Below are 25,251 nucleotides of genomic sequence, written 5' to 3' on the forward strand. Positions count from 1 at the left end.
TCAACTACCTCATATTTCACTTCACCTAAAAACCACCTCATATTTCAAAGCTGCTAATTTGCAAGGAATTAATAATGTTCCCTTCAAATGTTTTCTTTTTCTTTTGCGTTTTTAATTTTCATTACAATAAATATTGAATTCATACTAGCTTCCTAATAATTCCTTGTCTTTTCCGGCCATATGCTGAGCTGTAGGTTTGTTTTTCTTATGACCATAATGTCTGAAAGAAAATTTGAATGAACTTTTTTTCATACTGCAAGAAAGGTCTTTTTAAGCTTTACAAAGTGTTTTCATTATTATTTTACTTTTTAAATAATGATAATAAATATTCTTTTGTGGAGTAATTTCTTTTTGTCTCTCATTCTGATCTCTAATCAAATATAAAATCAGTTTGTATTGACGATTGTGATAATTTAGCAGAAAAAATTAAATAATTAATTAAATCTATCTGGACCGGAAATAGTTAATTAAATATTACCTGACCAAGTTCATAATTGAGATTAATTGATTAGTACTTCTTTGCAATATAAAACTCTTTTACATTCCTTTTAGAAGAAGACAGTTTGAGCTAATTTAACAAGCCACCACCAGAAATAGCTCCTGCAAAAGGCTGGAGAATTGTTCAAATTTCAAGAGATTACTTTCAATATTGTTTTGGGGGATAAAACTAGACCACTATCATCACTTCCTATTGAGAAAATTTTCTCTGTTCTGTTATGGAGTTCTTTCTAGTTTCTGCTCTATTTTTCAGATCCAAATCAAAAAAATGAAAATTCCTTAAAGACAGGAATAAAGAAATAAGCAAACCCAAATTTTCAATCAGTAAATATACTGCGTTAAGGCAGTAAGTATCATAATTTATGCGGTCCTTCTCTGAACTTTGTAAGTAGTGCACATTCCATGTATCATAATTTTCAGTCATTGTATTTTGTCGAAAGTTGACGAAGTATAATTAGAAAGAAACACAGCAACCATTTGACATATGATTTTGAGATATACAAGAAAGCCAAAAAAGCAAAAAAAAAAAAAAAAAAGCATTATATGCAAGTAAAAAAAATGCAACTTTTCATGCTACACAGAAACTATCCTAGTCCAACAACATCGTTGACTTGTGGATTGGAAATGCTGATTTTATGGTGGTAGGATTAGATAATATTAAAAGAAGATGAAGACGGTGTTTCCTCTTATCCCATGTTGATCAGTTTGACCATGGCAGGTTCAAGGCATGAAGAATTCCATGAATTCAAGAGAAAGATCAGTTGTTTATGTGCTTGGCCTCTTTCCATATAACATCGTAATTATTAATTCCATTTCTTCTTTCTTTCTTTCTGTCAAGGATATCTATAAAATGATGAGATTAATTACGAGTTCTTGGCTCTAAGAACTAATTGAAGGATGAATAATTTATCAAGCTTTGCACATTTTCATTGCTTATCAACCTAGTGAATGAAGATTCAAAACGCAAATTCTCTTGCTACATACTGTTTTCTTTCTTGTTTTCTTTTTCTGAAAATAATTTACAAAGTGAACTTGAGTGGTGATCTGATACACTAAGGAGATAAGGTTTAATTTGCTAATTTCCAATCATTATGCAGAAAATTTGGGTGGATAAGAAAACTGGATATAAATGCATGATGTTATACCCAAGATGGTTGGATATTACTTGGGGTGGTTCTCCTCCATACTGGCTTTGGAACCGTTATAAAGAAATGAGGTAAGGAATGGAAATTTCAGAAGCAAAATATTGTCATAGTCTCTTAGTACTTGCTCTATTTTAAGAAATATCTCTGAAGCATAAGCATAGCAAAGTTGTTATCAAATATGCAGTAAGGAAAACATTGAGGTTATTAAACTGGCAGCTCTGTGCTGGCTAAATGTGAGAGGACAGTTTAAGATGTCAGAGCTCTCTCCTGAGGTTGATTATGAAATTGCATACATTATTAAAATAAAAAATGGGGCATCTGGATGGAAACTTCCAGTTGCACCGGAAATCAAAAATCAATCAAAAGAAAAAGTTCAGAAGAGAGCAGTTAGTCTACTAGAGAAGCCTAGAGGAGATTGGATAGAGCTTAATGGTGGCAGTTTTCAAACAAAGAAAGGAGGAACAGATGATGTGCTGTTCAATCCTTATGAACATGGTGGACATTGGAAAAAGGGCTTATCGTCAAAGGCATTATCATTTTGTCAAAAATTTGAGTGGTTATTCCATAAACAAGAACATGTTTACTACAATATGTACCAAATTAAACAAAGTTTAATCTCTTATCCCTCAGCCTGCAGAGTGACTTTTTTATATATGATAAATTATGTCTTGTTTGTGTTTCTAATGTATATATTTTGGCTATGCCATCCTGAATTGTTCTCTCTAATCTTTCTTCTAATGGCCCGGATTTGTGATGATAAACCACATGTGTATTTGAACTGTTCTGGATGAACGTGTTGAGTGTTGAAGTTTTACACTATGTATAATATAACTTATGCAGAGTTGGACTGCATTAAAACAAGTGACAATATATATATATATATATATATTAATTTATTTAGTGCATTTGTCATTATTATGGTATTATTATGGTGTTATTTAAAGTCTATCATTGTAGGACACCATTAAAAAAAAGAAAAAAGAAAAGAAAAAAAGAAGTTTTGAAATACAAAAAATCAAATGTAACCTTATATCTGTGTTATTATTATCACTAACAATGGTAACACTATAATATTGTAATGTATATTTATAAATAAAAATAATAATAAAATCAAACAGCACAATACTTTTCATCACCAAATCCAGTACAACCCTAATATACTTCCATATAATGCAATACAGTACAACAGAAATAATTAAAAAAAACACAAAGGAGTCTATAAATAAATATTACTAAGTTGACTAGTAATTCACTCAATAGAAAGAAAAGTAATCGAGCATGACAGAACTCAAGTTACCGGGTACATCTTTAAACAATAGTCCGAGAAGGGAAAGAAGTGGTAATCCAGCTTGTAGTGTTCTTGATCTGTCTTTTCAGTATAAAATGGCTGCTGCTTAATCTTCCACCAGACCACGAGATACCGCGATGAAAGGATTCGGTTCTCTGAGAAGCAATTAACAGTTTAAACAACTGAGAGTTTAATGCAATTTTGTTGAGATGGAAATTCAAAATTTTCTTGAATTTAGTAACTTTGGAAGTTAGGGGAAAAAAAGAAAAAAACGAAAAAAGAAGTAGCAACTGCATGAGTTGGGAGGCCAGAAGGTAGCATTCTTTTAAGTTTTTAACAAACATTATTTATTTCGAAAAATCCAGTCAGAAAATACAGGAGAGTGTTTCCCCAAGAGCTAAAGTAAAAATATATTATATGATATTATGGACAACTGAAACAATTTACGTTAGTTCGCCTATTGCCTATCTTTTTCAGTTTTTTAATATTTATGGACATTACTAGTAAGACTGTAAGTAGTAGTACATGTCAGGAAGAGGATAGTAACTACTAAAGTACCTACCTCAGATCAGGAGAATATACAAGGGAAACAGAAACAAAAGAACCGGCAGCAAGAAGATGCCAGGGATGGTAAGAATGGATTCTCAGTAGATGTTGCAGCGTCATCCATTTCCACATCGGGGACAGGCTTGATCTTTGGCAAGTCTCCATTGTCGTTTTGGCATTGTTGTAGGAGTGAGTTGCATCCATGGATAGATATATGTTGGAGGGACTCTGGAAGCCCATCACTTGGCAAGGACTGGAGTGCAGGACAGTTTTCAATGTAGAGGTCTTTGAGGGAGGTTAGATTCCTGAGCACATTGGATGGGCCAAATGATCGTAGACTTGCACATGATCCAACAGCAAGATATTGAAGAGAGGTGGGGAGACCTTCTTGTGGCAGTTCCAAAAGCTCTGGACAGTTCCAGATGGAGAGTAGTTCAAGATTTGCAAAGGCTTGGGGCATGGTAATTTCTTGGGTGGCCAAAGACTCAAGATGTTCCCAGCCATGGATATAGAGAGCTTTGAGACTCAGGATGCTTGGCCATTTGGGAAGAGACTTTACATTGGAGATGTTTGAAATCACCAGAGAGTACAAAGTGCCGTTTTCGTGTATCAGACTTAGTAATTTGTCATCGATATAAGTATCCATTGCTAAGTGCTGAAGATATTTTACATTTTTCTTTTCCCAGAGGGCGGTTAATGATCTGCACCTTCTTATCTCCAGTTTATCCAGACACAGATTCTCTGGCAGTTTGAGCAGCTTGGGGCAATTACTAATGTTGACTTCTCTGAGAAAGATTGAAGAAGTCACTTCTTTAGTTTCTTCTTGCCCTCGTTCGTTTACTATTCTGACTGGTAGATCTTCTTCATTCCAGTGCTTTAGAAGAGGATTGTCAACAAGTGTTATATTAGTCAGTTGGGCCAAGGGAATAGTTTCCAGTAAGTCACACTTTTTGATCTTCAGATCGTCTAGTTTAGGAAAGAAACAAGGCAACTTTGTCAGTTTGGGGCAGTGACTGATCTTTAGCCTCTTCAAGGATAGGTAGCGCTCCTCCTGCCATTCTTCCAACTCCTGCATATTTTTGAGGCGGACTTCTTCAAGGAGGGGTAGCTTGCCAGGGCTGAGGATTTTGATTCGTGTGCAATGGTTCAAGGAAATAGTAACCAAATTTTGAAGTTGTCCATTTCTCATCCAAGTTGGTAATTCAATACCCCTGTACTGAAAAATGTGGATCTCTTTGACATTTGAGTGTGGCTGCAGTTCTTCAAGTACCTCCTCTTCTCTGGCTTTATCTTGCGTGTTAACATTTTGATTGCTCCATTCATATACCACTTTCTGAATCCACTCTTTGTCTTTCAAGTTTGCATGCCCTGCATTCACTGCGTTTTCAAGTTTTGAGATATGCAAAGTTCCTGTAAGATGAACCATATTCTTCAGCTCTTCAAGTCTGTATCCCATGTCATGGCCAACATGAAAGGCATGCAAATTATGCAGACTGGTTAGACGACCTATGTTCGGTGGCAGAATAGATGCCTTGGACCAGAACATTTCATCTAGCTCTAGATATCTCAAGTTAGTAAGGTCTGAGAGATCTCTAGGCAACTCGAAAAGCCAAGGACAACCCAAGAGTTTCAGTGTCTCCAGATTGTAGAGTCTGCATATTGAATTGGGAAGCTTTTTTATTTCAGTTTTGGATAGGTTAAGATAACGCAAAAGCTTCAACATTTGAATTGATTTTGGCAGTTCCAGAAGTGTGCTTGAACTTAGGTCCAACACTCGTATGTATGAAAGCTCATCAAATACTTTCTGTTGGGCGTGGCCGAAGGCTTTCAAGTGTCCAGCTGGAAATAAAAGTGTCCGCAGCTTCTTTGATTTGTTGATTATCTTTAAAACAGGCTCCTCAACCTCTTTACATAGCAATGACACATGACGAGAGTTTTCTTCGGTGAACATTGGTTTTTCGTCCTTCACTTGGAAACAAAAAGGATGTGCAATTGATTGTGCTAAGTTATGGATAAGGTCATGCATCCTATATTTTGTGCTGTCATCGCTTGAAATTTCAAAGAAGAACCTCATCACCAAATTATTGAAGTAGCCGCTTCCTATATCCTCTGTCTTCTCATTCTTCTTAGCAAGAATAAATTCTTCTGCCATCCATAACTTGATCAATTCATACTTATCAAATGCATAAGATTTTGGAAACAGAGAACAATATGCAAAGCACTGCTTTAGATTTGAAGAAAGATGATTATAACTCAATCTAAGAACTGGCAAAACCGAATCATCTTCTAGTTCCCATATTTCACTGTTCATGATGCGTTTCCATTCTTGTACATCAGTTACCCCCCTCTGCAGGCCTCCCATCTGTTTCACGGCCAATGGTAAACCTTTGCACTTTCTTACAATTTCTTTTCCATAGACTTCCAATTCCTTTCGTGCACCGTCCTCGGGACCATCTTCTCTGAATGCAATTTTTTCAAACAATAACCATGACTCATTGTCATCAAAACATTGCAGAGAATAGATGTCTTTTGCACCCATTATATTTGCAACCCTTGAGATTCTACTTGTCACCATTACACGACTTCCTTTTGGTCCCCGGCAAAAGACATTTTCTAGTTTTTCCCATTCCAGATAATTATCATTCCACATATCATCTAGAACAAGTAAAAACCGCTTCTTAACCAGGATTTCAACAACTTTTTTTTCTAGTTGGTCCCTAGTGAGAAAGTCGACACCATGATCAGTCTTGTTATGAGATGCTGTAATCTGTCGGAGAATCCTGGTTATGTCAAAAGATTCTGTCACAGAAACCCATATTATGGTTTTGAAAAACTTAGTCACTCTCTCATCTTTCATTACAATTTGAGCTAGTGTTTTTTTACCAACTCCTCCCATCCCGAGAATGGGAATGACAGAAATATCACTACCATCACTGGCTCCTCCATCTGGTATCAGCAGCTTTATTACATTCTCTATATCATTTTCCCTACCAACAACTAAGTTGTTTGAAAGTGAGCCAGCTTCTGGTGAAGAATTTCTTCTAGATTTATTATCAGTTATGGCATGGGCCAATTGATGGTCTTGTCTAATCCCCTTTAAAATTCTCTCTAGCCTGGGTACTATCTCTCTTAGTTCATCTGATATACCATACTGAAAGAAATAGCTAGTAGAACCGAAAGGGGAATGAAGTCTTTGTACCTGTGTCTTTATCTTCCGCAGATGAAGCTCTGTTGCCCAACAATCCATCAAGTCCTGTGCATCATAAGCTGCTATTCTAAGCTTTTCGAGCCACATGCTAGTAATTTCACCCTCGGAAGAAGAAGAAGTTAACAAATTTTGTTCCACATACTTAAGCCTCGGATTAATTTCTTTTAACAAGTTTTCCAGCTTTTCAACTTCTTCCTTGACATGAGTAAATGCAAGAAACTCCTCCGTCAGAAAAGAAGCAGCTTTTTCCACAGCAACATCCACAACAGCGCTCACTAGGGTCTCAATCATGTTGTTGTTTCAGGTCAAGACACCAAGGAAAGAAGCACCAGTGAATTGAAGATCCAAAATCTCAATATATATATGATGGAGAAGGAGAAAGAATTTCTTAAACTACTTGCATATATAAGAAACTTGATATGTAAAGTCTTCTTTGTATAAACAGGAGAAGATAAGAGGAAATATAATTTGCTGACGGTCTATTTCATCAAGCTCATAATTCTGTTCAATTCCACATGGAAAAGTCTACCTTGTATTCCACACCACAAAAAAAGTTCTGTGTCACATTCCTTCTAGATGGATTTGAGCTGCTTTTAATGCACAACCAGAATTCAACTACCCATAACTCTTTCAATATTGTTTTGGTCGTTGTTACGAAGTTGTTCTTCTCTATTTTTCAACCCAAACCGGCAGACCACAAATGAAAGTCCTTCAAATTTAATTGAAATTAAAGAAGAGAAAATAATTATTAATAAGACCTCATTTTAAAAATCAGTGTACGTATATCAAGTTTATGAAAGGCTGCAAGACTACCGTCTTTTGTTCACTATGCTTTATAACAAGTTTTAGCACATTGATTGTATTTTGTTGAAAAGTTGACATACTTGGAGACCTACCAAATAACCCTTTGAATATATGTTTTTACAGAGAAAAAAAAAAAGAAAAAAGGCTACTGCGCAAAGACAAGTTGAAGAACATCTTTTACCATGAATTAGAAATGCTCTTCCCTAGCTTACTGGTTGGATTAGATATTATTAACAGAAACCGAAGAGGGTCTTACCTCTTATCCTATGGTGATGAGTTCCCCCATGACAAGTTCAAGTCACGGCGAATTCCATGAATTTAAGAGAAAGGTCAGTCTCTTTATATATACATGGGCCTCTTTCCATATAAGATCTGTAACTATTCAATTTTTTCTCTCCCTACTTTCTTTTAGATTATTATTCTCCAGGATGATAAGATTACAAGTTCTTGGGGGTCCGAAAGCAATCATTTGTTGAGCTTTGCACTTACTCATCCTTTAATTGCTTTTCGGAGGGAAATTCAAAACACAAATTGTCTTTCTATGTGACTTGTGTAATGATCAGACACTGTAAAGAAATCACGGTTTGTTTTCCAATCTTTTTGCAGAAAATTTGGGTGGATAAGAAAACTGGATATAAATGCATGATGTTATACCCAAGATGGTTGGATATTGCTTGGGGCGGTCATCCTGGATACTGGGTTTGGAACTGTTATAAAGAAACAAGGTAAGGAATGGAAATTTCGGAAGAAAAAAAGTATACATATATATGTATATATATATATATATATGTGTGTGTGTGTGTGTGTGTGTGTGTGTTGTCTTACTTTATTAGAGCTTGCTCTATTTTAAGAAATATCTCTCAATCATAAGCATAGCAAAGTTGTTATCCAATATTATGCAGTGATGAAAACATTGAGGTTGCTAAACTGGCGGCTGTATGCTGGCTGCAAGTGAGAGGACAGTTTAAGATGTCAGAGCTCTCTCCTGGAGTTGATTATGAAATTGCATACATTATTAAGATAAAAAATGGGGCATCTGGATGGGAACTTCCAGTTACACTGGAAATCAATAATCTATCAGAAAGAAAAGTTCAGAAGAGAGTAGTTAGTCTTCTAGAGAAGCCTAGAGGAGATTGGATAGAGCTTAATGGTGGAAGTTTTCAAACAAACAAAGAAGGACCCCGAGATGTGTGGTTCACTCTTTATGAACATGGTGGACATTGGAAAAAAGGGCTTATCATCAAAGGCATCATTATTAGGCCAAAAATTTGATCGGTTGTTCAATAAACATCTTCACTTCAGTACGCACCAAATTAGACAAAGTATAATCTCTTATTCCTCAGCCTGCTGAATGACTTTTTTTTTTTTGGGATTTTGCAGAGTGACTTTCTTGTTTATGATAAATTATGTCTTGTTTGTGTTTTTAATGTACGTATTTTGGCTATGGCACATCATGAATTGTTCGCTCAACTCCAATCTTTCTTCTAAAAATGGGGATTTGATGTTCTGTTGAAAATGAATTGATCTATTTTCTTTCTTTCTTAGTCCAAAAAAGAAAGGTTCAAACTGCTTATTGCTTTATTAAGGCTGAATCAAGTGTCAAGGATCTATTATCCCAATTCCCAATGCGGTGATGGATTCTTTAGCATGAAGTTGGGGAAGATGACTTTTTATTTCTTTTCTTTTTGGTACAAAATATAAAGTTAAATCCTAAAAGAATACAACATCTGAAAAAAGAAAGTCGTTCTTCTTCCGGGATATGCTGGAAATCCCATATAATTCGTGATTGGAATGTGGAAATTCTCTAAAATATTTCTAAAGTTTACATTTTCACTAAGGCGGGGAAAAAAAAAGTACACACTAAACAACAGTCAAGAGCATTATTGACTTAGTCTGACTTACAAAATACCATCCTTTTGCTATACATTCTACAAGTTTGGCAAATAATTTACAACTGGAAAGGTCAGAATCGTTGTGTGCTCTATGAAACTGATGAGAGCTATTCTTATCTACCACTTTCTCTGCACTGCAACAAAATTACCACGTGATTCTTTCTTGCCCTGCAACTAGAGACATAAAAAGAGTATAAGGTTACACTTCCAGAATTACATATGTTAACTGTTTTATTGCATTAGCTTGATATACATTATCTAACTCATCAAGTTTTTATGAATGTATCTTACCGACAACCATAAAATATAATTAATATCCTGTTACATACCTTAGAATTGAAGTCATATTTTCTTCAAATATCTTCTTAACTTGCACAAAATGTCACAGATAATGTGCAAGCTTGTAAATAGATGACTTTTATGCCCTCGTTTGCCTGCACAAGCACCATAAAGCAATCCAGAAGGCTCTCCAAGCTTCAAATTCAAAATTCATACTCCATTGAAATTTACTCATCAAAAAATTATATTTACATGATTATGGCGCTTTGAATATGGATCCTTGGGAGACACCCACTTATCAAGTCGGTTGTCCTGCAGGAGATATGTCACAGAGAGATTTTTCTTTAGTGACATGTTAGGGTTTCAATGTATCCTGGAAGTGGCATGTTAAGTTTAGCTGTAGATATTTGGTACTAGTCTCCCTCAACTTCCCAGACATTTGTGAGGTTATCAAAGAACCATTCTGTCTTTCTCTCTCGCTATCTTACCGAGACTTTGAGTTCTTCAGTATGTTGATCATGAGATTTACAGCCTTCAACCAAGGACTGCAAAATGAAAGTGGCCTTAGAGGTTTTTCCAGGAGATAGGTATTGGTCCATTTTAATCGAGTATTTTACAGCAGCTTTGAGGTCCTGTTCTTTTAAACTACAGGGGATTATATCCTTCCATTCCTCTGATCTTTCTTCCGCACAAATACCATGTAGCAGGGAAGCAAAAGAAACAGAATCCACAAAGAAGCCCTTATTGATCATCTTATCACGTAACTGTAAAGCAGTTTTAACCATGCCATGTCGGCAAAGGCAAATGATAATAGCATTATAAGTGGCAGCCATTTGAACCCATCCATCTGATATCATCATTTGAAAAAAATCTAGAAACATTGATTTCTTTTCCTCTTGAGATGCCTTTGTTTTTTCTGAAATTTTGATCACTGCATAATTTTCGAACCCATTAACCAGATAATGGAATGTGACATCATTTGGAATGCACTTGTTCATCAGCATTAGTTCAAAAAACGAGGCTGCTTCCGCAAATTTACCCTCCTTACAAAAACTCCCAATAAGTATACTGTATGTAACTACATTAGGTTCCAAACCACAGGATTGCATTTCTGTGAAAATTTTAACAGCTCTTGTTGAATCTCCCTTGTAGCAGAACCCTAATATCAAGGATGTGTATGTGACCACATTTGGTGTGCATTTTTGTTTCACCATCTGTCCAAAAACCTTCAGTGCACCATCCAAATCATGCTTCTTGACATATCCATCAATAACCGTGGAATATGTGAACACATCAGGAAAATGGTGCTCTCTTCTCATTTTCTTAATGCAAGATAGCGCATCCTTCATCATTCCAAATTTGCAGAAACCCTTAATCATAACATTGTACCCCACAACATCAGGGTCCACACCCTTCTCAATTGCAAAATCGAATATTTTTCTTGCATGTTCAAGGTCACCGTTTCTAATGAAACCATCAACCAGAGTGGCAAAAACAAATGCATCAGGTGGTACATTTTGGTCAAGCATCTCAACAAGCAGCAGCTTGGCAGCAGGAAGCCTCCCTTTCTTGCAGAGTCCACTCATTAAAACATTATAAATATTAGCATCGGGCAGTACTCCTCTTTCCATCATTTTGTCCCGGATAGTCAAGGCATTGTCAACTTCCCCTGAAACAACTAGTCCATGGATGAGAGCTCCATAAGAAACCAAATCAGGTTCCTGTCCTCTCTCTGTCATCCTGATAAGTAAATCCAAAGCCATGGAGTATTCTCCTCGTCTGCAATAAATGCATAGAAGAGGAGTATAAGAAAACTTATTTGGCATCAATCCACTCTTTATTGCTTTCTCCAGAAGTTGATCAGCTTCTTTAGCCTTGCCATCTCTACATGATCCATTAATTAGAATATTATAGGTAGTAATATCTGGCTCACAACAATTCTCAATCATTTTCTTCACCGTCTCCTCAGCTTTGACCATGTAACCATGCTTGTATCTAGCATCAATAATGCAATTGTATACAGGAGCATTAATATTCAAACCTCTTTCCTTCATTTCCATCAAAAGCCAGTCAATCGCTTCAAAGTTCCCTGCTTTACAAAACCCATTTATGATAGCTCCATAAGTCTCTAAAGTGGGTACAAAACCTTTCAACTTCAACTCCTTGAGAAGAGCATTAGCACTATCAACATCACCCTTCTTGCAATAGCCATCAATAAGTGTATTATAGAACACAATATTTGGAACACAATTCTTTCCCCATCTATCCTTGATCAGCTTCCTTCCTCCCCCAACCTTCCCTTCCTTGCACAAACCCCTCACCATAATACAAGTAGTATAATTATCCAAACAAACACTCTCACTACCACCTTTCTTAATCATTTCTTCATACAGCTTGCATGCAGTGTCAACTCTCCTATGCTTCACAAGAGCATCGAGTAATGAATTACAAGCAAAAGCATTCGGAACACCACCATGTATTTCAACGGCCATACGGAACAATTCAAGAGCTTTATCAACCGAAGCAGAATCCACGTAAGCTCGTATTAAAAGGCTCAGCGCATCAAGCGTTGGTTCGACTCCATCCACTTTCATACTATTCATCACCACTTCGATCTCTGAAAACACCCTAAACCTCGCCAAGAGCTTCAATAGCGAAGAATGAGCAAACCCATTTGGGAAACAGCAGTGGGATGATCTCTTGGATGTCCAATCGAAGAACTTTAAACCCAATTCCACATCATGCATACGGTCCAAAACGAAATGGGCAATGTCGGAAACAAGGATCTGGGATTCGGCGAAGTGGATTTCGATGGAGTCCTCCCATTGATCGTGGGTTGTGAGGATATGGAGGGTTTCATTTACCAATTTCTTGAGGTGAGCCGGTAAAGATGTGTGCTTTGGGTTGTGCGCTGGTTTGATACGAGAGAGCAGGGTTTTAGACATGACATGTGTTTGTTTTTCGCGAAGCTTGACGGAGTTTGAGTGGATGGTCTTGGCTCTTTTTTGGGGTTCTTGAGAGCCTTTATTTCATTTTCATGGCTGTTTCTTTCTGATATGAGCTCAAGGCTAGCACAAAACAGCTTTAAGGACCAAAAAACCGTTGACAGGTTTCTTTTCTCTGCTTTTTCCCTTTCTTTCATTTTTTTGGAACTTGATTATAATTTATTTAATCTGGCTTACTTTTTAACTTGTTGATAAGTTTTATTACCAAGCAGCATTGGCTTCTGCTTCGTAAACTATCAATCTTGACTTGCAATTGGTTCGGCCGGTGCTTAGAATCTATCACTAGCGCTGAACAGGGATAGTATACCATTGCCTGTTGGCTTCGAGCAAAAACCAGTCCCACATATCGGAAATTGGTTAAAATATTTATCTCTAAGTATATACTTCACGGTCACATTAAACTATACAAGAAAAAAAAGATATATAGGTATTTTGATCTGATTAGCCAATATATGTGTGTGTATATATTTATATATATATATATATATATATTTTTTTTTTTTTTTTCAAAAAAAGAGAGTTTTGAAGAGGTAATTCTTCAACAGGAATGCCAGGAAACTTGGTGGGTCAACAAGCTAAAAGAATTTCCTCTATCGTAAGTAATAAAAGGTTGTTTACAAGATTATTATCAAAAAAGAAAAAAAAAAAATTTGACTGGTTGCTACGATCATTGGAAAATGCAAAAATGACCCGATCTCCGCCACCAAATATATTGATATCTTCAAAATGAACGGTCCATAGCTTAGCAAATTAAGCATATACATATGCACATGGAAGGATGAACCCTAAAGGCAAGAGCTATGATCTCGCACCTCAGCTTCCGTTTGACATTCAATTACCAGTTTTGCACCACATCAAGCATAACGGAGGGACTTTCCAGCTTGCTGCTTCCCCTTCATTTTTTTTTTTTTTTTTTTTAGGTGAATTTACTGCTTTCCCCTTTGCCAAAGGACCATATGCTAGCAAACATTCTAAGTTAACCAGTCAATGCATCACCAATTCTACCCATATTAATCTGAAGATAATTCCCATACGAAGCAGGGAGAGAGACGAAATTGGTCAACTTTTGTCGTCAAACCAGCATCAATCATCAATTCTCAGCGATCCCTCGAACTATAAATTTCTCTGTTGTAAGATGCTTGCTAATAGCAGCTGCCCATACCTAAAGGAAGGAGAAGCCAAGCCCACCAATTCACTAAAATCAATGAAATAGCTGATTAAATAGGCATTTAGAGCTATCGTCAAGGGAAAAGAAATGTCAGGCACACATGCAGGTGCAGAATTCTTCAACATGAAGAAATTGCACCAGAATGCAGGACAAAAGAAATATTTAGGTTATAGATGAAACAACCAAATATTGATTATTTACATAGGAAATTAGGGGCAATCAAAAACAAATATCCTATTGGCATAAATGAATAAGCTGGAAGATAGCAACCAAGCTTTAATCAAAATCCTATGCCATACCAGCAAGTTTTTAGAGAGAAACCAAGAAATCCTATAAATACTTCAGTATGAAGCCCTCAAAAAGTTATCTAATTCTTAATAGAGATGCAAGCATCAGAACATCTGAAAGGGAAAAAATCATCCCCCACCATCAAGCATAGAGGCTGAAAATTTTGCAAGATAATCCCACAAACCCACATGAAATGCAAATCCTCTACATCAGGTTAATATATCTACTAAACAATCTGAATATCACTTGCATAAACTTCCCCAAACATCGGCATTCAATATAAACTTCAAATGTTGTTCATTTTGCCACCTTCAATGAAAACTTAACGTGTAAATGAATTCAATGAACAAATATAGTGAAGAAACTGAACAATAAGATACAAAAGGATGGTTATATAAAAAGTCAAAAACAACTACCAACTTCTCATAAAAAGACAGTGAAATGGTGGAAATTACCATTTTTAAGCATTTCCATGACAGTTAGGGATGAACTTGTTCTGCTTCCATTGAACATTCTTTTCTTCAACATGTAAGCTGAAATGAAATAAAACATGAAGATATTAGAAAAAGCCACCACCATAAAAAACTTGAAATGCAAGGCCAATGTGGGGGAGTGTGAGTTCTTTTATATCTACAAGCATGAATTGTTAATTCTTACAATTCTTATGAAAAATGAAAACAATATTTGTAGATATAGGCATAGAGACAGCACAAGCACAGCAAAGCAAAGTGAACTCCATAGAGAAAGCATTGCACTGAAATTGGCTCATTATATTTGCAACTGTTCAAGTGGACAGATGATATATCAAGTCCATGTAGACAGATAACCCATCCAAATATATGTGCGCTCCTGGTGCCTAGACCATTAACCATGCAGAAATACTTGAGTTGATATAGCAGACAATATAAAAATGTGACATTGGCATCACATTTATGCCAAAGGAAAATAAAAAAGGCCAGTAAAAGTCAGATGAATGGACTGTCCATCAGTTCAGAGAAACTAGGTACCGCAGCCAATACTTGGAAAATACAAATATTGGAATAAAAAGATACTTGGGTGGTCTCAAGCCAATCAGTGCCCATAAAGAAGAATGCATACATATACCAATTAGTGCACATAAAGAATAATGCATACATATGCATGAGAAAGAGAGCAATTGAAGAACGAACTTACAAAAGAACAAGGATAACCATTTTCCATTCTGAACTCTCATTTAATCAGAAACTTTATTGTGGTGGTACAACAAATTAACCGAAGGAATGGGGTTTGCCTTTTGTATGATGTATAAACCCATCAAAGTCTATTTCCAAATAGTTAACCAAATTAACAAATAAAATTGGAAAAAGAATATCAGCTCTTTTGAGCTGCACATTACATAAAGAAACCAAATTTCTCTTTTCCGTACTGTCATAATTATTCAACTCCTGGACAATATGCTTTGCAGGGCACCCAATTGATCTGAAGAAAATGGGGGTACCCTTCTCCGAGCCAATGCCATAATTGCCCTAGCTTTACCAAGCTGCCCATTCTTCCTAAGGCCTTCAAGCAATGTATGAATAGTATCAATATTTGGAAACCAGTTCTTTTGCATACAGTCTTTACACATTGTATAGGCTAAATCAAAATCCCCTCCTTTACAGAGATAATGAATCATGGTCTGGTAAATTTTGGCATTGGGTTTATACCCTTTGCCATGTAAAGCAGAATAAACCCTTTTGGCCATTTCAAGATAGCCACTTTGGCAAAACCCCTTGATCACCAAATTATAGGTAACCTCATCAGGTGTGATGCCAACATTTGGCATTATACTTATAACTCTGTTAGCTTCCCAAGCTCGTCTCCTATTAACCAGATACTGAATTCTAACATTGAATGTAGCAAGATTGGGCGAACATCTTCTCAGCACCATCAAATTCCAGAGACCATTGCCAATCTCCCATCTGTTATGTTTATAAAACGCTGACATCAGTGTAGTATATGTAACCACATCTGGTCTTATTCCTACCTTTGCCATCTCTACCATAATCAAATATGCTTTATTCAAAATACCCATTTCGCAGTAAGCCTTAATAACAATATTAACGGAAAAAACATCCAACTCAATGTCAAACTTCGATGGAACCTCTTTCAGAAATGCTTCAATAGCTCCTAAATCACGGGTTAGTGTCAAAACTTTAAGTGCAGCATTGAAAGATTTAACAGTTCTTCGACAACCATACAAATGCATATCATAAAAAGTATCAACTGCATGCTTAGTCATTCCAGCCTTACCATACAACATTATAATCCTCACAATAAAACCTTCCCTCCGGCCCTGCGGAAGAGTCTTCTGATGCTCGAGCAAATGCTCGATGTAATCAAATCGTCGAGCACCCGCTAGGCGGGACACTGTATCTTCAAATGCAAAGCGGTTCTCGATAACAATCCGATTGTGGGCATTTGCCTTGAACAACTGAAACAGCTTCTCAGGGTCTCTCTCGGCTTTAAGCTTAAGGAGAGCAGGTTCTTCTAATCGTTTGGTACTCAAGACGTGATTAGAGATAGCTGCACGACAGTCACTGGACGCTAAAACAGTGGCGGCATTGCAAAACCTGCGAATGGGTCGCAGAGAGAGCATGTTCTATAGGAGTTCCCTCAAATTGAAACATAACCACCCATCTAAATGAGTAGTATTCTACACCAACGATTCTGATAAAATAACCATAGCCACATCAAGAACTTGAAAACCAGAAAAGACGAACAATCAACAGCGACGAATCGTGGGTTTGTCAGATAATGTTCGAAGGTTTCTTTCTTAGACTGAATCATGCTCATTGATCAATGTTCGAGGCAAGGATTTGAAAATATTTATTATTACCCATTACCCATAAAGCGAATTGAAGAACCCAGAAACACAAACACCCCAGATACGAAGAACAAACTAGAATCAGATCAAACTTAAAAGAAAAAAGTGTTTTTAAGGTATAAATATGTAGATACCCTTTTCCTTCCTTCGGTAGCTACAGTTGGATAGGTATGGAAAATATGACTGAAACCTAAAAGGAACTTAGAGTTCACCACTCAGTGCCTGCAGCGAGAGCTCATTTACACGGCCTGGGTGATATTTTTCGTTTGGGCTTTTTGGCTGAGGGCGGGGTTTGGGGGTTTTAGGTTTTGTTTTCGTTTGTGAAGCTAGAAGGCGAACTGTGATTGTTACCTGGGGGTCCATCGTAAGTAAGCGTGGACTGCTGAAATAACTACAGACGATTGGTCAGAACTTGGCGGATCATCATGTGGCGTTGTGTCACTATATCGGCTTCGCAAATTTAATATTGAAAAAAAAAAAAATTCAATATCCTGTCAAATTTTCTTTTCTTATTTTCCTTTTTCCCAAAAAAGAAAAAAAAATGAAAAACTATTAAAGCAAAAAATATCAATGCAGAATACTCAACAAATAGCTTTTGCCTTTTTTTTTTTTTTTTTTGGTTTTACTTAAATTAGTCTCCTCTCTTTGAAAAAAATAGTATCCTAAAATATTTAAATTTAACCGATATGATATCGGAAGTGCCATTATTGATCAATTTTTGCCTCGATATTCATTTTGGTCATGGTAGACATCAGTTTATGAAGCTAAATTGGGACCACAGACGTTAGAACATTTTTAATAATAAAAAAAAAATGTAATTTGTAAGTTTAAAAGATACAATTAGGCACGTCAAAAAAAGTGCTTGATAAAATACTTTCTCAAGTTAAAAAATAAATGAAAAAAAAAAACAAATCAGAAATTGAAATAACAAACATAATTCATGGGGAAGGATTGTTCCTTCATTTGAAAATAAAATAAAATAAAGAAACCTAGAAGTTAATTTGTATTTTGCTAAAACATTGACCTGTTCAGAGGCACAAAAGCTTTCAACCAAAAAAGTGTTCCGCAGGAAAGTGAAGAGCTTGAACAAAAAGGATAAAACATCAACCTACAATTCTGATATAATTTATCATATAAGGGCCTGTATGGTGTACAGAGGACGAGAGAAAATAACAAATTCAAGGAGAGGTGGCCATGCTGCAAATATTTTTAGAGATTTGATGACTCCTAGAAATTGCTTCCTTCAGTCCTTTGAAGTTATGACAAGCAACCCCAATGCACCTATTAGAATATACTGGACATAACAAACAGAATGGATTATTTTCCTTGTAAAACATTCACCAATTCGTGTGTGCAATTATGTGTTTTTGTTGACAAACCAACCTTGATAATAGGCTTCTCAGTCATTATAATCGTTACCCAGCCAACATAAGGTAAAAACCTGCAAATCATAATGGAGAACTTAACAGTGTAAATATGTATTAAGAAGAAATAATGGATGAAAATCCTACTTTATGAATAACTCATCTTGGTATACTATAATCAGGATATGATAACATATAATGTGGACTACACCACAACCTGGGTTCATGCCTTGATAAAATTTTAAATGCATTCTTAAAAGTAATATATAGGAATTAATTTTGTCTCCTAGAGTTTTTCCGAAATTAGGATTAGCTTTTCCAATGAACTGAATTGGCCAATTTACAGTCAATGCTGATTGGTGCAACTAATGGAGTAAATATTGAATGTAGATTCACAACCATGATAACCACAAATGTACTACCTACATTTGAAAGTTCAAGATGATGATATGAATGCACAATGATATATTCGTTCTAACTCTTGAAAAGCTGAAGTCAAGTCAAAAATAAAAAAGAGGTTGGGCTTAGGTATTAGAGGTTAATGCCAGAGTTCATACCCTACAGCTCTGCCCATGATATGGTGCCGTTGAAGCCAAAGCTGACCATGAGCATACAAAAGCCTGTCATCCCCGTAATTGTTATCTCCTGAGAAAGATCACACATTATATAGGGTCAATAATAGGGGTAGTATATTTTCCCTGATCAAGATTCCAGAAAGTAATTCATCTAAAAGACAAGTGTATACAAGGACGTCAATTAATAAACTAGCACCTTTTGTGAGGACATCAACTTCTCCAGTATCTTGTCGTTCATGAACCTATAGGAATAGCACTTAATCATCAATACAACTTGACAAAATAAAAAGTACTTGATGATACAGAAAAAGTTTACCTTAATAACACGATGAACAATTGGAATTTCACGACCCTGGAAAAACACACATACATAATGGGGTTATCTAACACAGATCAAGAAAACATTATGAGAATGGACAAGGACAACAAAGTTAATTCTTGAATGAAAATTGTGAAAGAAATTAAAAAAATGTACCATTATTCTGCCCACAAGTTTATAAATTAATATAAGATGAAATTTCATAAAGAGCATAAAAAGCTGAAAAAGATCACAGTTTTGCCAGCTTTTACACTCTTGTTCCAATAAAATATGAATCTATTCAAAGTTCCCAAATAAAGTCAAGACATTTATAAAGATATACAAACCCTCAATAAAACATATCACTGAAATTAAAAATTTAAGGATGGCTATTTGCCAATTAATATATGGATTAAAAAACAATGTATAATAAATCCTTGTGACAGACAGCTAAAGTCGCTATGATAGAAAAGGATTAAAGCTGAAGAATTTATGTGCATTTATCTAAGGTAATGCCTAAAATGTTTCAACTATTTGTCTATACATCCCACTTTCCACAACAAAATTAATAAAAAGCAAGATAATGAGAAAAATTGACTTCAATTTAGAAGAAGATATCAGGTTGAGTACAGGAAGAAGACCATACGCTACAAAAGATAAAGCTTAATATGCAAGAGGTAGAGAACATATGCAAAACGAAACTTTAAACCACTTACATCTACATTAAAAACAACAATCTCCCCTGCACGAATAGGATCATTACTCATGTGCAAGAACAAAATGTCCCCCTGCATAAAATAAATGGTCATCATCAGTTAAGCAAAACTAAATGATACAAATCAAGGAATCAACTCTTAAAGCCCCATAAGAAATAATTGAATTGAAACATGTAAACATATAAAAGAACATATCAAAAATAGATTGCAGCACAAAAAATTCGCAGATAAACAGTACACTAATAGAAAAGTTTCCAATATTTTCCTTCAAAAATAACCAATTATAGGTTCAAATACCATTTTCATGGAGAAATATTCTCATTTCTTGCATAATAACAACCTTATGCCTACAAATATGAGGAATATTCAAATAAAAAAAGGTCTTGAGGACAAAAGGGAAGGAGATTTCCTATGAAAGTACTTAGAAACCGGAAGTGATAAAACCATAATGCTCTAAAAAATGATCAGGCATTTAAAGTAGCAATCACCCTTTGAACATATTAATTGTGCAAAATTATTGCAGCATTCAAGCATTAGATTAGCATACCCTCTTGAATCCTGGTTCCATGCTTCCAGACAAAACAACTACAACAGGTGATTCACTGCCAGTTATGCACATCAATGCCTTCCATATTATAAGTGCAGAGGTAACTATCATTCCTGAAACAGAAAGCAAACCACTCTCACCAAACTTTTGCAGACAAGTTATGGAGCCAAAATCTTGGTGAGTGATACTACCAATACAGCCTTTTCAGAAAAGGGTAAGAGACTGAGACCATATAGGTGGAATAAATCCTATACTTTTTTATGCATATGTAACGTTCATAAAGGTATTATATTTACCTCTATAAAGTGCCCGGCTTAGTAAGCATTAGAAGTAGTTTCGTCAAATGGATGTCAGATATAATTTAAAATCACTTCCTAGCCACATTGAAAGCTTGGAGCTTTGGTTTTAAACCAGAGTAAGTTTAAAATCCACAACATAAGATTAGACCCAAAACTAATTGCTAAAATCAACAACATAAGATTAGACCCAAAACTAATTGCTAGTGATTAAAAAAATCAAAACTGAAACCTTATTACACGAATCATAGATATAAATCAAAGCACTACCCACAATGCGTAAACACATTAGAAAAGCATAGAATATGAAAAAAAAAAAAAAAAATTAATAATAAAAAAAGTACAACCTACAATTAAGAACCACTTCTAAGCCATAAAGTTTAGAAAAAGGTAAAAGCTTTACAACCGAAACCTGCTAAAAAATGGAACCAACAGAAGATTCATGCTTTTTAATATAATTTTTCCCTTACCCATTCTATGCTTACTGTTAGCAATTAATTACGAATACAAATTCAACCAACTCGCGTCACGTTGACTCCCAGTATCATACAATTAAACCCTATACCTTTATCTGAATTACCAAAACCCACAGACAAAACCACAAATAATCTCCACTACAAATCATTGTCCTCTATATTTCAAGTAAAAAAAAAAAAAAAAAAAAGACATTAGAATCTCAAACTCCGGATAGTCAATAAAAATCACATTAGGCTCGACAGAGTATCGAGCTCTACTAACTTAAATCGACGAAAGACGCCAAAAAAAAAAAAAAGTTCGAGACTCCAATTTCTGATCACAAGCGGACATTTTTCTCAGAAGCCAAACAGATCGGGAAAAATATGTCAATTTGTAAAGGACCCAGAAAGAGATAGAGGTAGAGTAATAAATGGGTTTAAGGGAAACGAACCTAGACTGACGCCCTGGGTGAGGACCTGGCGGATCTGAAGAGATTTGATAGAGTCGACAGTCTCACCCAACCAACCCATTTTTTCTTTTTCCTTAAAATTTTCTTTCTCGGCCTTTTTACCGCTTTCTTCTTCCTTCTTCTTCTTCTTCCTCTTCTTCTTCTTCTTCTCCGCCTCCTTGTGCTTCGTCAGAAAAGCTACAGGGGCGGTACCAGTCTAATGGGAGGGTTCCTTTCCATAAGTGGCCGTTTCGATAAAATATTTATTTAAAAATATATGTATTTGATGGAAAATATTTTACAACCAATGCAACCATGTCAGCAATATGATGTGGCACTTATTCTTTTGGACGAAAACAAAATAATAATAATAATAATAAATAAATAAAAATACCGCCAAGACTATAAGTTTAATTTTGTTTTTAATCTTATAAGTCTCAACCAAGTTTGTTTATTACTAATTATGTTAACATATTGTTTGTTCAGTTTTTATGGTGATTGAGAAGACAAATTTACATTTTTGTGATCACCAAACTTTATTTATTAAAAAAATATTTCGGATTGTGGCAATATTTTAGTCTATTAAAACAAACTAATATTTTATCATTATAATTATTTTAGCATTTTGGTTGCTAAAATTCTTTCTTTCTTTCTTTCTTTCTTTCTTTCTTTTTGTTTTTTGTATCCACTTTAATTTTAAAACTATTCTTAATTATTTTGAAATATACTATATACTTATTGTAATAAGGAAAAACAATATAATTATAAATTCATACAACTCATAAGACTTTTATATGTTGTATTAAGACCTTCAGATGTTGTATGAACTACATTGCACCATTTTAAATTGTTAAAAAATAAACACAAAATACCATAAGACCAAAGCACATAAAAAATTGAAATTTAAAAATCAAAATGTTCAAAAACAAGTTCATAACCAAAGTATAATTATAAGTATAGTTGAGAGACTAACAAATTAAGCTTATAACTTTTTCTTTCTTTCTTTCTTTCCTTTTTTTTTGGTTTTTTAAACGAAACTAGTAACCTTCTAATATAGATAAAAAAATAATTATAAATTTACTAAAAGATAAAGTATGTTTTAAAAACCATTATCAATATCTATAGTACACATACTGATCATCTATATTGTAAAATTTTTTTTTATATATATAGACATATACATAATATATACATAGATATATATATATATATACATAAAAGATATTTTTATATTACAGACTGTTTACATATGGATCTGCACTATAAAATTACTTTATATATATATATATATAGAGATATAAAATATATTTTATCAATATTATACTTAGCTTCGTGTGCATTCAAAATAATGAAATCTAATCATCAAGATTTAAAAGAAAAAAAAAAAGATTTAAACCTGCTTGCAGATTTATTTTGAACATTTTATTATTTCTAAATCTTAAAAATATCTCTATTATATTTTATTTATTGTAGATCCATAAATTTTTTGTAAATATTTTTATTATTTTTCTTCTCGCAATCTCAAATTCATTTTTGTTTTTCTCGAAACTCCTTATCGATTCTTGATCCACTATTGAATAATATTGAAAAAAAATTAACATGCAATTATGGAAAACTAAAAAACTATTTGATTTTTCACCTTTTTTCTTTTATTATCGAAATATCATTTTGTAACAGAGTCGGACTCGGTTCCATCTCTGAGTCGGAGCTTGTCCGCCAGATTCTAGAGCTTCCAGCGTGGCACGCAATGGAGCCACGTAAAATAGGCAGAAGGTTGCCCAGAACTTTACTTACTATTACTAACAATGCCATTCTCTTGCCCAACATCAACTTTAACTCACTGTCTCTCTCAAACGTTTAAACGGGTATATTGCGTAATTACAATGAAATTTAAGGGGATTCTGATTAAATCACAATTCCCCCATTTGTGTATGAGTCTCAGAGTTTTCCAACAATCACTAACATTCGCTCAGACTTTAACCAAACCGTTAAAGCTCATGGCGTTTGTGATTCCCGGTGGATGCGTACGATTAGGCGTGTCACCACCACGCCGGGCGCACATTAAACGGAGACTCACTGTGTTTGCGACTGTGTCCCCTCCACGAGGCCGAGACGATGTGGTGAATTGGGTCAAAGCAACCTCGGGCTTCTTTGAGCAAGACACCAGGCCCATCATGCTATTTGACGGTATATATTTTATTATTTGTTGTAATTTTGTGAAAAACTAGAAAACAATGATGGCTTATTGAATTTGGTTTATACTTTGTACAGGTGTTTGCAACTTGTGTAATGGAGGTGTAAAATTTGTACGCGATAATGATCGAAATGGGTTAGATTAGATTTTTGATTTCTCTCCCTCTTTAATTTTTTATTTTGTTAGATTACCAGTATACCATGTTTATTTTTTTTAATATTATTCACACAGGAGAATAAGGTTTGAGGCTCTGCAGAGTGAAGCAGGCAAGAAACTGCTAAGGAGGTCAGGAAGAGAACCTGATGATATTTCGAGTGTCGTACTTGTTGAGAAAGAGAGGTACACACACTTATCCTCATCTCAGTTTATATATATATATATAGATATATGATTACAAATTCAATACCCAACTAGAAAATTTCTTCTGAATTTCCTTAAACATCAGCGAAATTCCAGTCCATGTAACATTTTCTCTTTTTAGCAATCTAAACAACCGCAATGAATGTTATTTTTATTTGTAAAGTGAGGAGTGATTGTAAAAATCAGGACATAGCAAATAGATAGCAGTGTAAAATGGGTTATATTGGATGATCCAAAATAAGCGTTTGTTATGGTGGATTTCAGATCATACATCAAGTCAGAAGCTGTTCTAAAGATAATGGAATACATAGACTTACCATTCCCTCAGCTAGCTTTCTTTCTTCAGTTCATACCGCTGTAAGTCATCCCTTTGTTAATTTTGTTCTTCCCTTTCCCTTCTCTTTAAAGGAGGTATTTTCTCTAGGTTCCTTCAGGTTAAGTCAAAACAGGTGGAAGCGGTGAAAGGTGATAATATTATTAATCATTCATTCTTCCTCTGTTTTGATGGTTGCAGGTTCATAAGAGATTTTGCCTATGACAATGTTGCTAACAACCGTTATACAATTTTTGGTCGCACAGAATCATGTGAACTGTAAGAATAATCCATCAGTTTTGTTGAATCATGTTTATAAGTTGAAAGTGCTCATAGTATACATCTTGCTTTTGTACGCTATATTATACTTTGGCTCAAGTAGAAATGAAAATGGAATTATAACGAAACAGCTAGATCTGTCTATGCATATATTTAATGAAATGATGTTTTGTTCGCGAATACGATATCCGTTTGATAATCTCACTTCTCCTAGTCCAATTTTTCTTCTTAGTTTCGAAGTTATTGGATTTCAGCAGTAATGTTTTACTCCATGGTATTAATAAGTTAGACCTGTTTATTGGAATTGAAGGCTGCACAAATATATTCATGTATTAGAAGAGGAAAATATAGGACCGTGTTGTAGTTTTTGGTTTCTGTTCATGCATTGTAATAGAAGCCTAGAAATGGATATATATATATATATATATATAGATATATT

General features: G+C 34.9%; 7 protein-coding genes across 10 annotated transcripts; 3 read left to right on the forward strand and 4 right to left on the reverse strand.

Annotated features, from left to right (window-relative positions):
- Nucleotides 1-1,225: 1,225 nt before the first annotated feature.
- On the forward strand, nucleotides 1,226-3,041 carry LOC107408166 (protein PHLOEM PROTEIN 2-LIKE A1). The gene is made up of 4 exons (XM_016015538.1): nucleotides 1,226-1,294; nucleotides 1,596-1,714; nucleotides 1,828-2,170; nucleotides 3,021-3,041. The coding sequence occupies exons 1-4, from the start codon at nucleotides 1,226-1,228 to the stop codon at nucleotides 3,039-3,041; spliced, it is 552 nt and encodes a 183-aa protein (XP_015871024.1).
- LOC107408107 (putative disease resistance protein RGA3) lies at nucleotides 2,704-7,142 on the reverse strand. The gene is made up of 2 exons (XM_048462753.2): nucleotides 3,494-7,142; nucleotides 2,704-3,086 (listed from the first exon to the last, which is right to left on the reverse strand). The coding sequence occupies exon 1, from the start codon at nucleotides 6,974-6,976 to the stop codon at nucleotides 3,500-3,502; it is 3,477 nt and encodes a 1,158-aa protein (XP_048318710.2). The 5' UTR covers nucleotides 6,977-7,142; the 3' UTR covers nucleotides 2,704-3,086; nucleotides 3,494-3,499.
- Nucleotides 7,143-7,579: 437 nt separating this feature from the next.
- LOC107408504 (protein PHLOEM PROTEIN 2-LIKE A1) lies at nucleotides 7,580-9,026 on the forward strand. Its single transcript, XM_016015909.4, has 3 exons — nucleotides 7,580-7,818; nucleotides 8,096-8,214; nucleotides 8,392-9,026. Exons 1-3 carry the CDS (start codon nucleotides 7,756-7,758, stop codon nucleotides 8,759-8,761), a joined length of 552 nt encoding a protein of 183 aa, XP_015871395.2. The 5' UTR covers nucleotides 7,580-7,755; the 3' UTR covers nucleotides 8,762-9,026.
- Nucleotides 8,822-13,044, reverse strand: LOC107408489 (pentatricopeptide repeat-containing protein At1g52620). 4 transcript variants are annotated; one of them, XM_048462766.2, is made up of 3 exons: nucleotides 9,913-13,044; nucleotides 9,711-9,815; nucleotides 8,822-9,549 (listed from the first exon to the last, which is right to left on the reverse strand). In XM_048462766.2, the coding sequence occupies exon 1, from the start codon at nucleotides 12,603-12,605 to the stop codon at nucleotides 10,140-10,142; it is 2,466 nt and encodes an 821-aa protein (XP_048318723.1). In that variant the 5' UTR covers nucleotides 12,606-13,044; the 3' UTR covers nucleotides 8,822-9,549; nucleotides 9,711-9,815; nucleotides 9,913-10,139. The 4 variants fall into 4 exon arrangements, with proteins under 4 accessions (XP_048318723.1, XP_015871385.2, XP_048318718.1 ...); XM_016015899.4 differs by having other exon boundaries at nucleotides 8,822-9,555; XM_048462761.2 differs by having other exon boundaries at nucleotides 9,711-13,044.
- Nucleotides 13,045-13,335: 291 nt separating this feature from the next.
- LOC107408097 (pentatricopeptide repeat-containing protein At1g80150, mitochondrial) lies at nucleotides 13,336-17,360 on the reverse strand. Its single transcript, XM_016015465.4, has 3 exons — nucleotides 15,295-17,360; nucleotides 14,577-14,654; nucleotides 13,336-13,860 (listed from the first exon to the last, which is right to left on the reverse strand). Exon 1 carries the CDS (start codon nucleotides 16,736-16,738, stop codon nucleotides 15,539-15,541), a length of 1,200 nt encoding a protein of 399 aa, XP_015870951.2. The 5' UTR covers nucleotides 16,739-17,360; the 3' UTR covers nucleotides 13,336-13,860; nucleotides 14,577-14,654; nucleotides 15,295-15,538.
- Nucleotides 17,361-17,941: 581 nt separating this feature from the next.
- On the reverse strand, nucleotides 17,942-21,913 carry LOC107408244 (uncharacterized). Its single transcript, XM_016015624.4, has 8 exons — nucleotides 21,670-21,913; nucleotides 20,467-20,579; nucleotides 19,920-19,991; nucleotides 19,222-19,257; nucleotides 19,102-19,147; nucleotides 18,888-18,975; nucleotides 18,350-18,407; nucleotides 17,942-18,260 (listed from the first exon to the last, which is right to left on the reverse strand). Exons 1-8 carry the CDS (start codon nucleotides 21,746-21,748, stop codon nucleotides 18,210-18,212), a joined length of 543 nt encoding a protein of 180 aa, XP_015871110.1. The 5' UTR covers nucleotides 21,749-21,913; the 3' UTR covers nucleotides 17,942-18,209.
- Nucleotides 21,914-23,538: 1,625 nt separating this feature from the next.
- On the forward strand, nucleotides 23,539-24,994 carry LOC107408338 (DCC family protein At1g52590, chloroplastic). Its single transcript, XM_016015724.4, has 5 exons — nucleotides 23,539-23,853; nucleotides 23,938-23,995; nucleotides 24,092-24,199; nucleotides 24,485-24,577; nucleotides 24,735-24,994. The coding sequence occupies exons 1-5, from the start codon at nucleotides 23,550-23,552 to the stop codon at nucleotides 24,814-24,816; spliced, it is 645 nt and encodes a 214-aa protein (XP_015871210.3). The 5' UTR covers nucleotides 23,539-23,549; the 3' UTR covers nucleotides 24,817-24,994.
- The last annotated feature ends 257 nt before the right edge of the window (nucleotides 24,995-25,251 follow it).

This window comes from Ziziphus jujuba, chromosome 1 (assembly GCF_031755915.1).
Source record: "Ziziphus jujuba cultivar Dongzao chromosome 1, ASM3175591v1".
Taxonomy (NCBI): Eukaryota; Viridiplantae; Streptophyta; class Magnoliopsida; order Rosales; family Rhamnaceae; genus Ziziphus; species Ziziphus jujuba.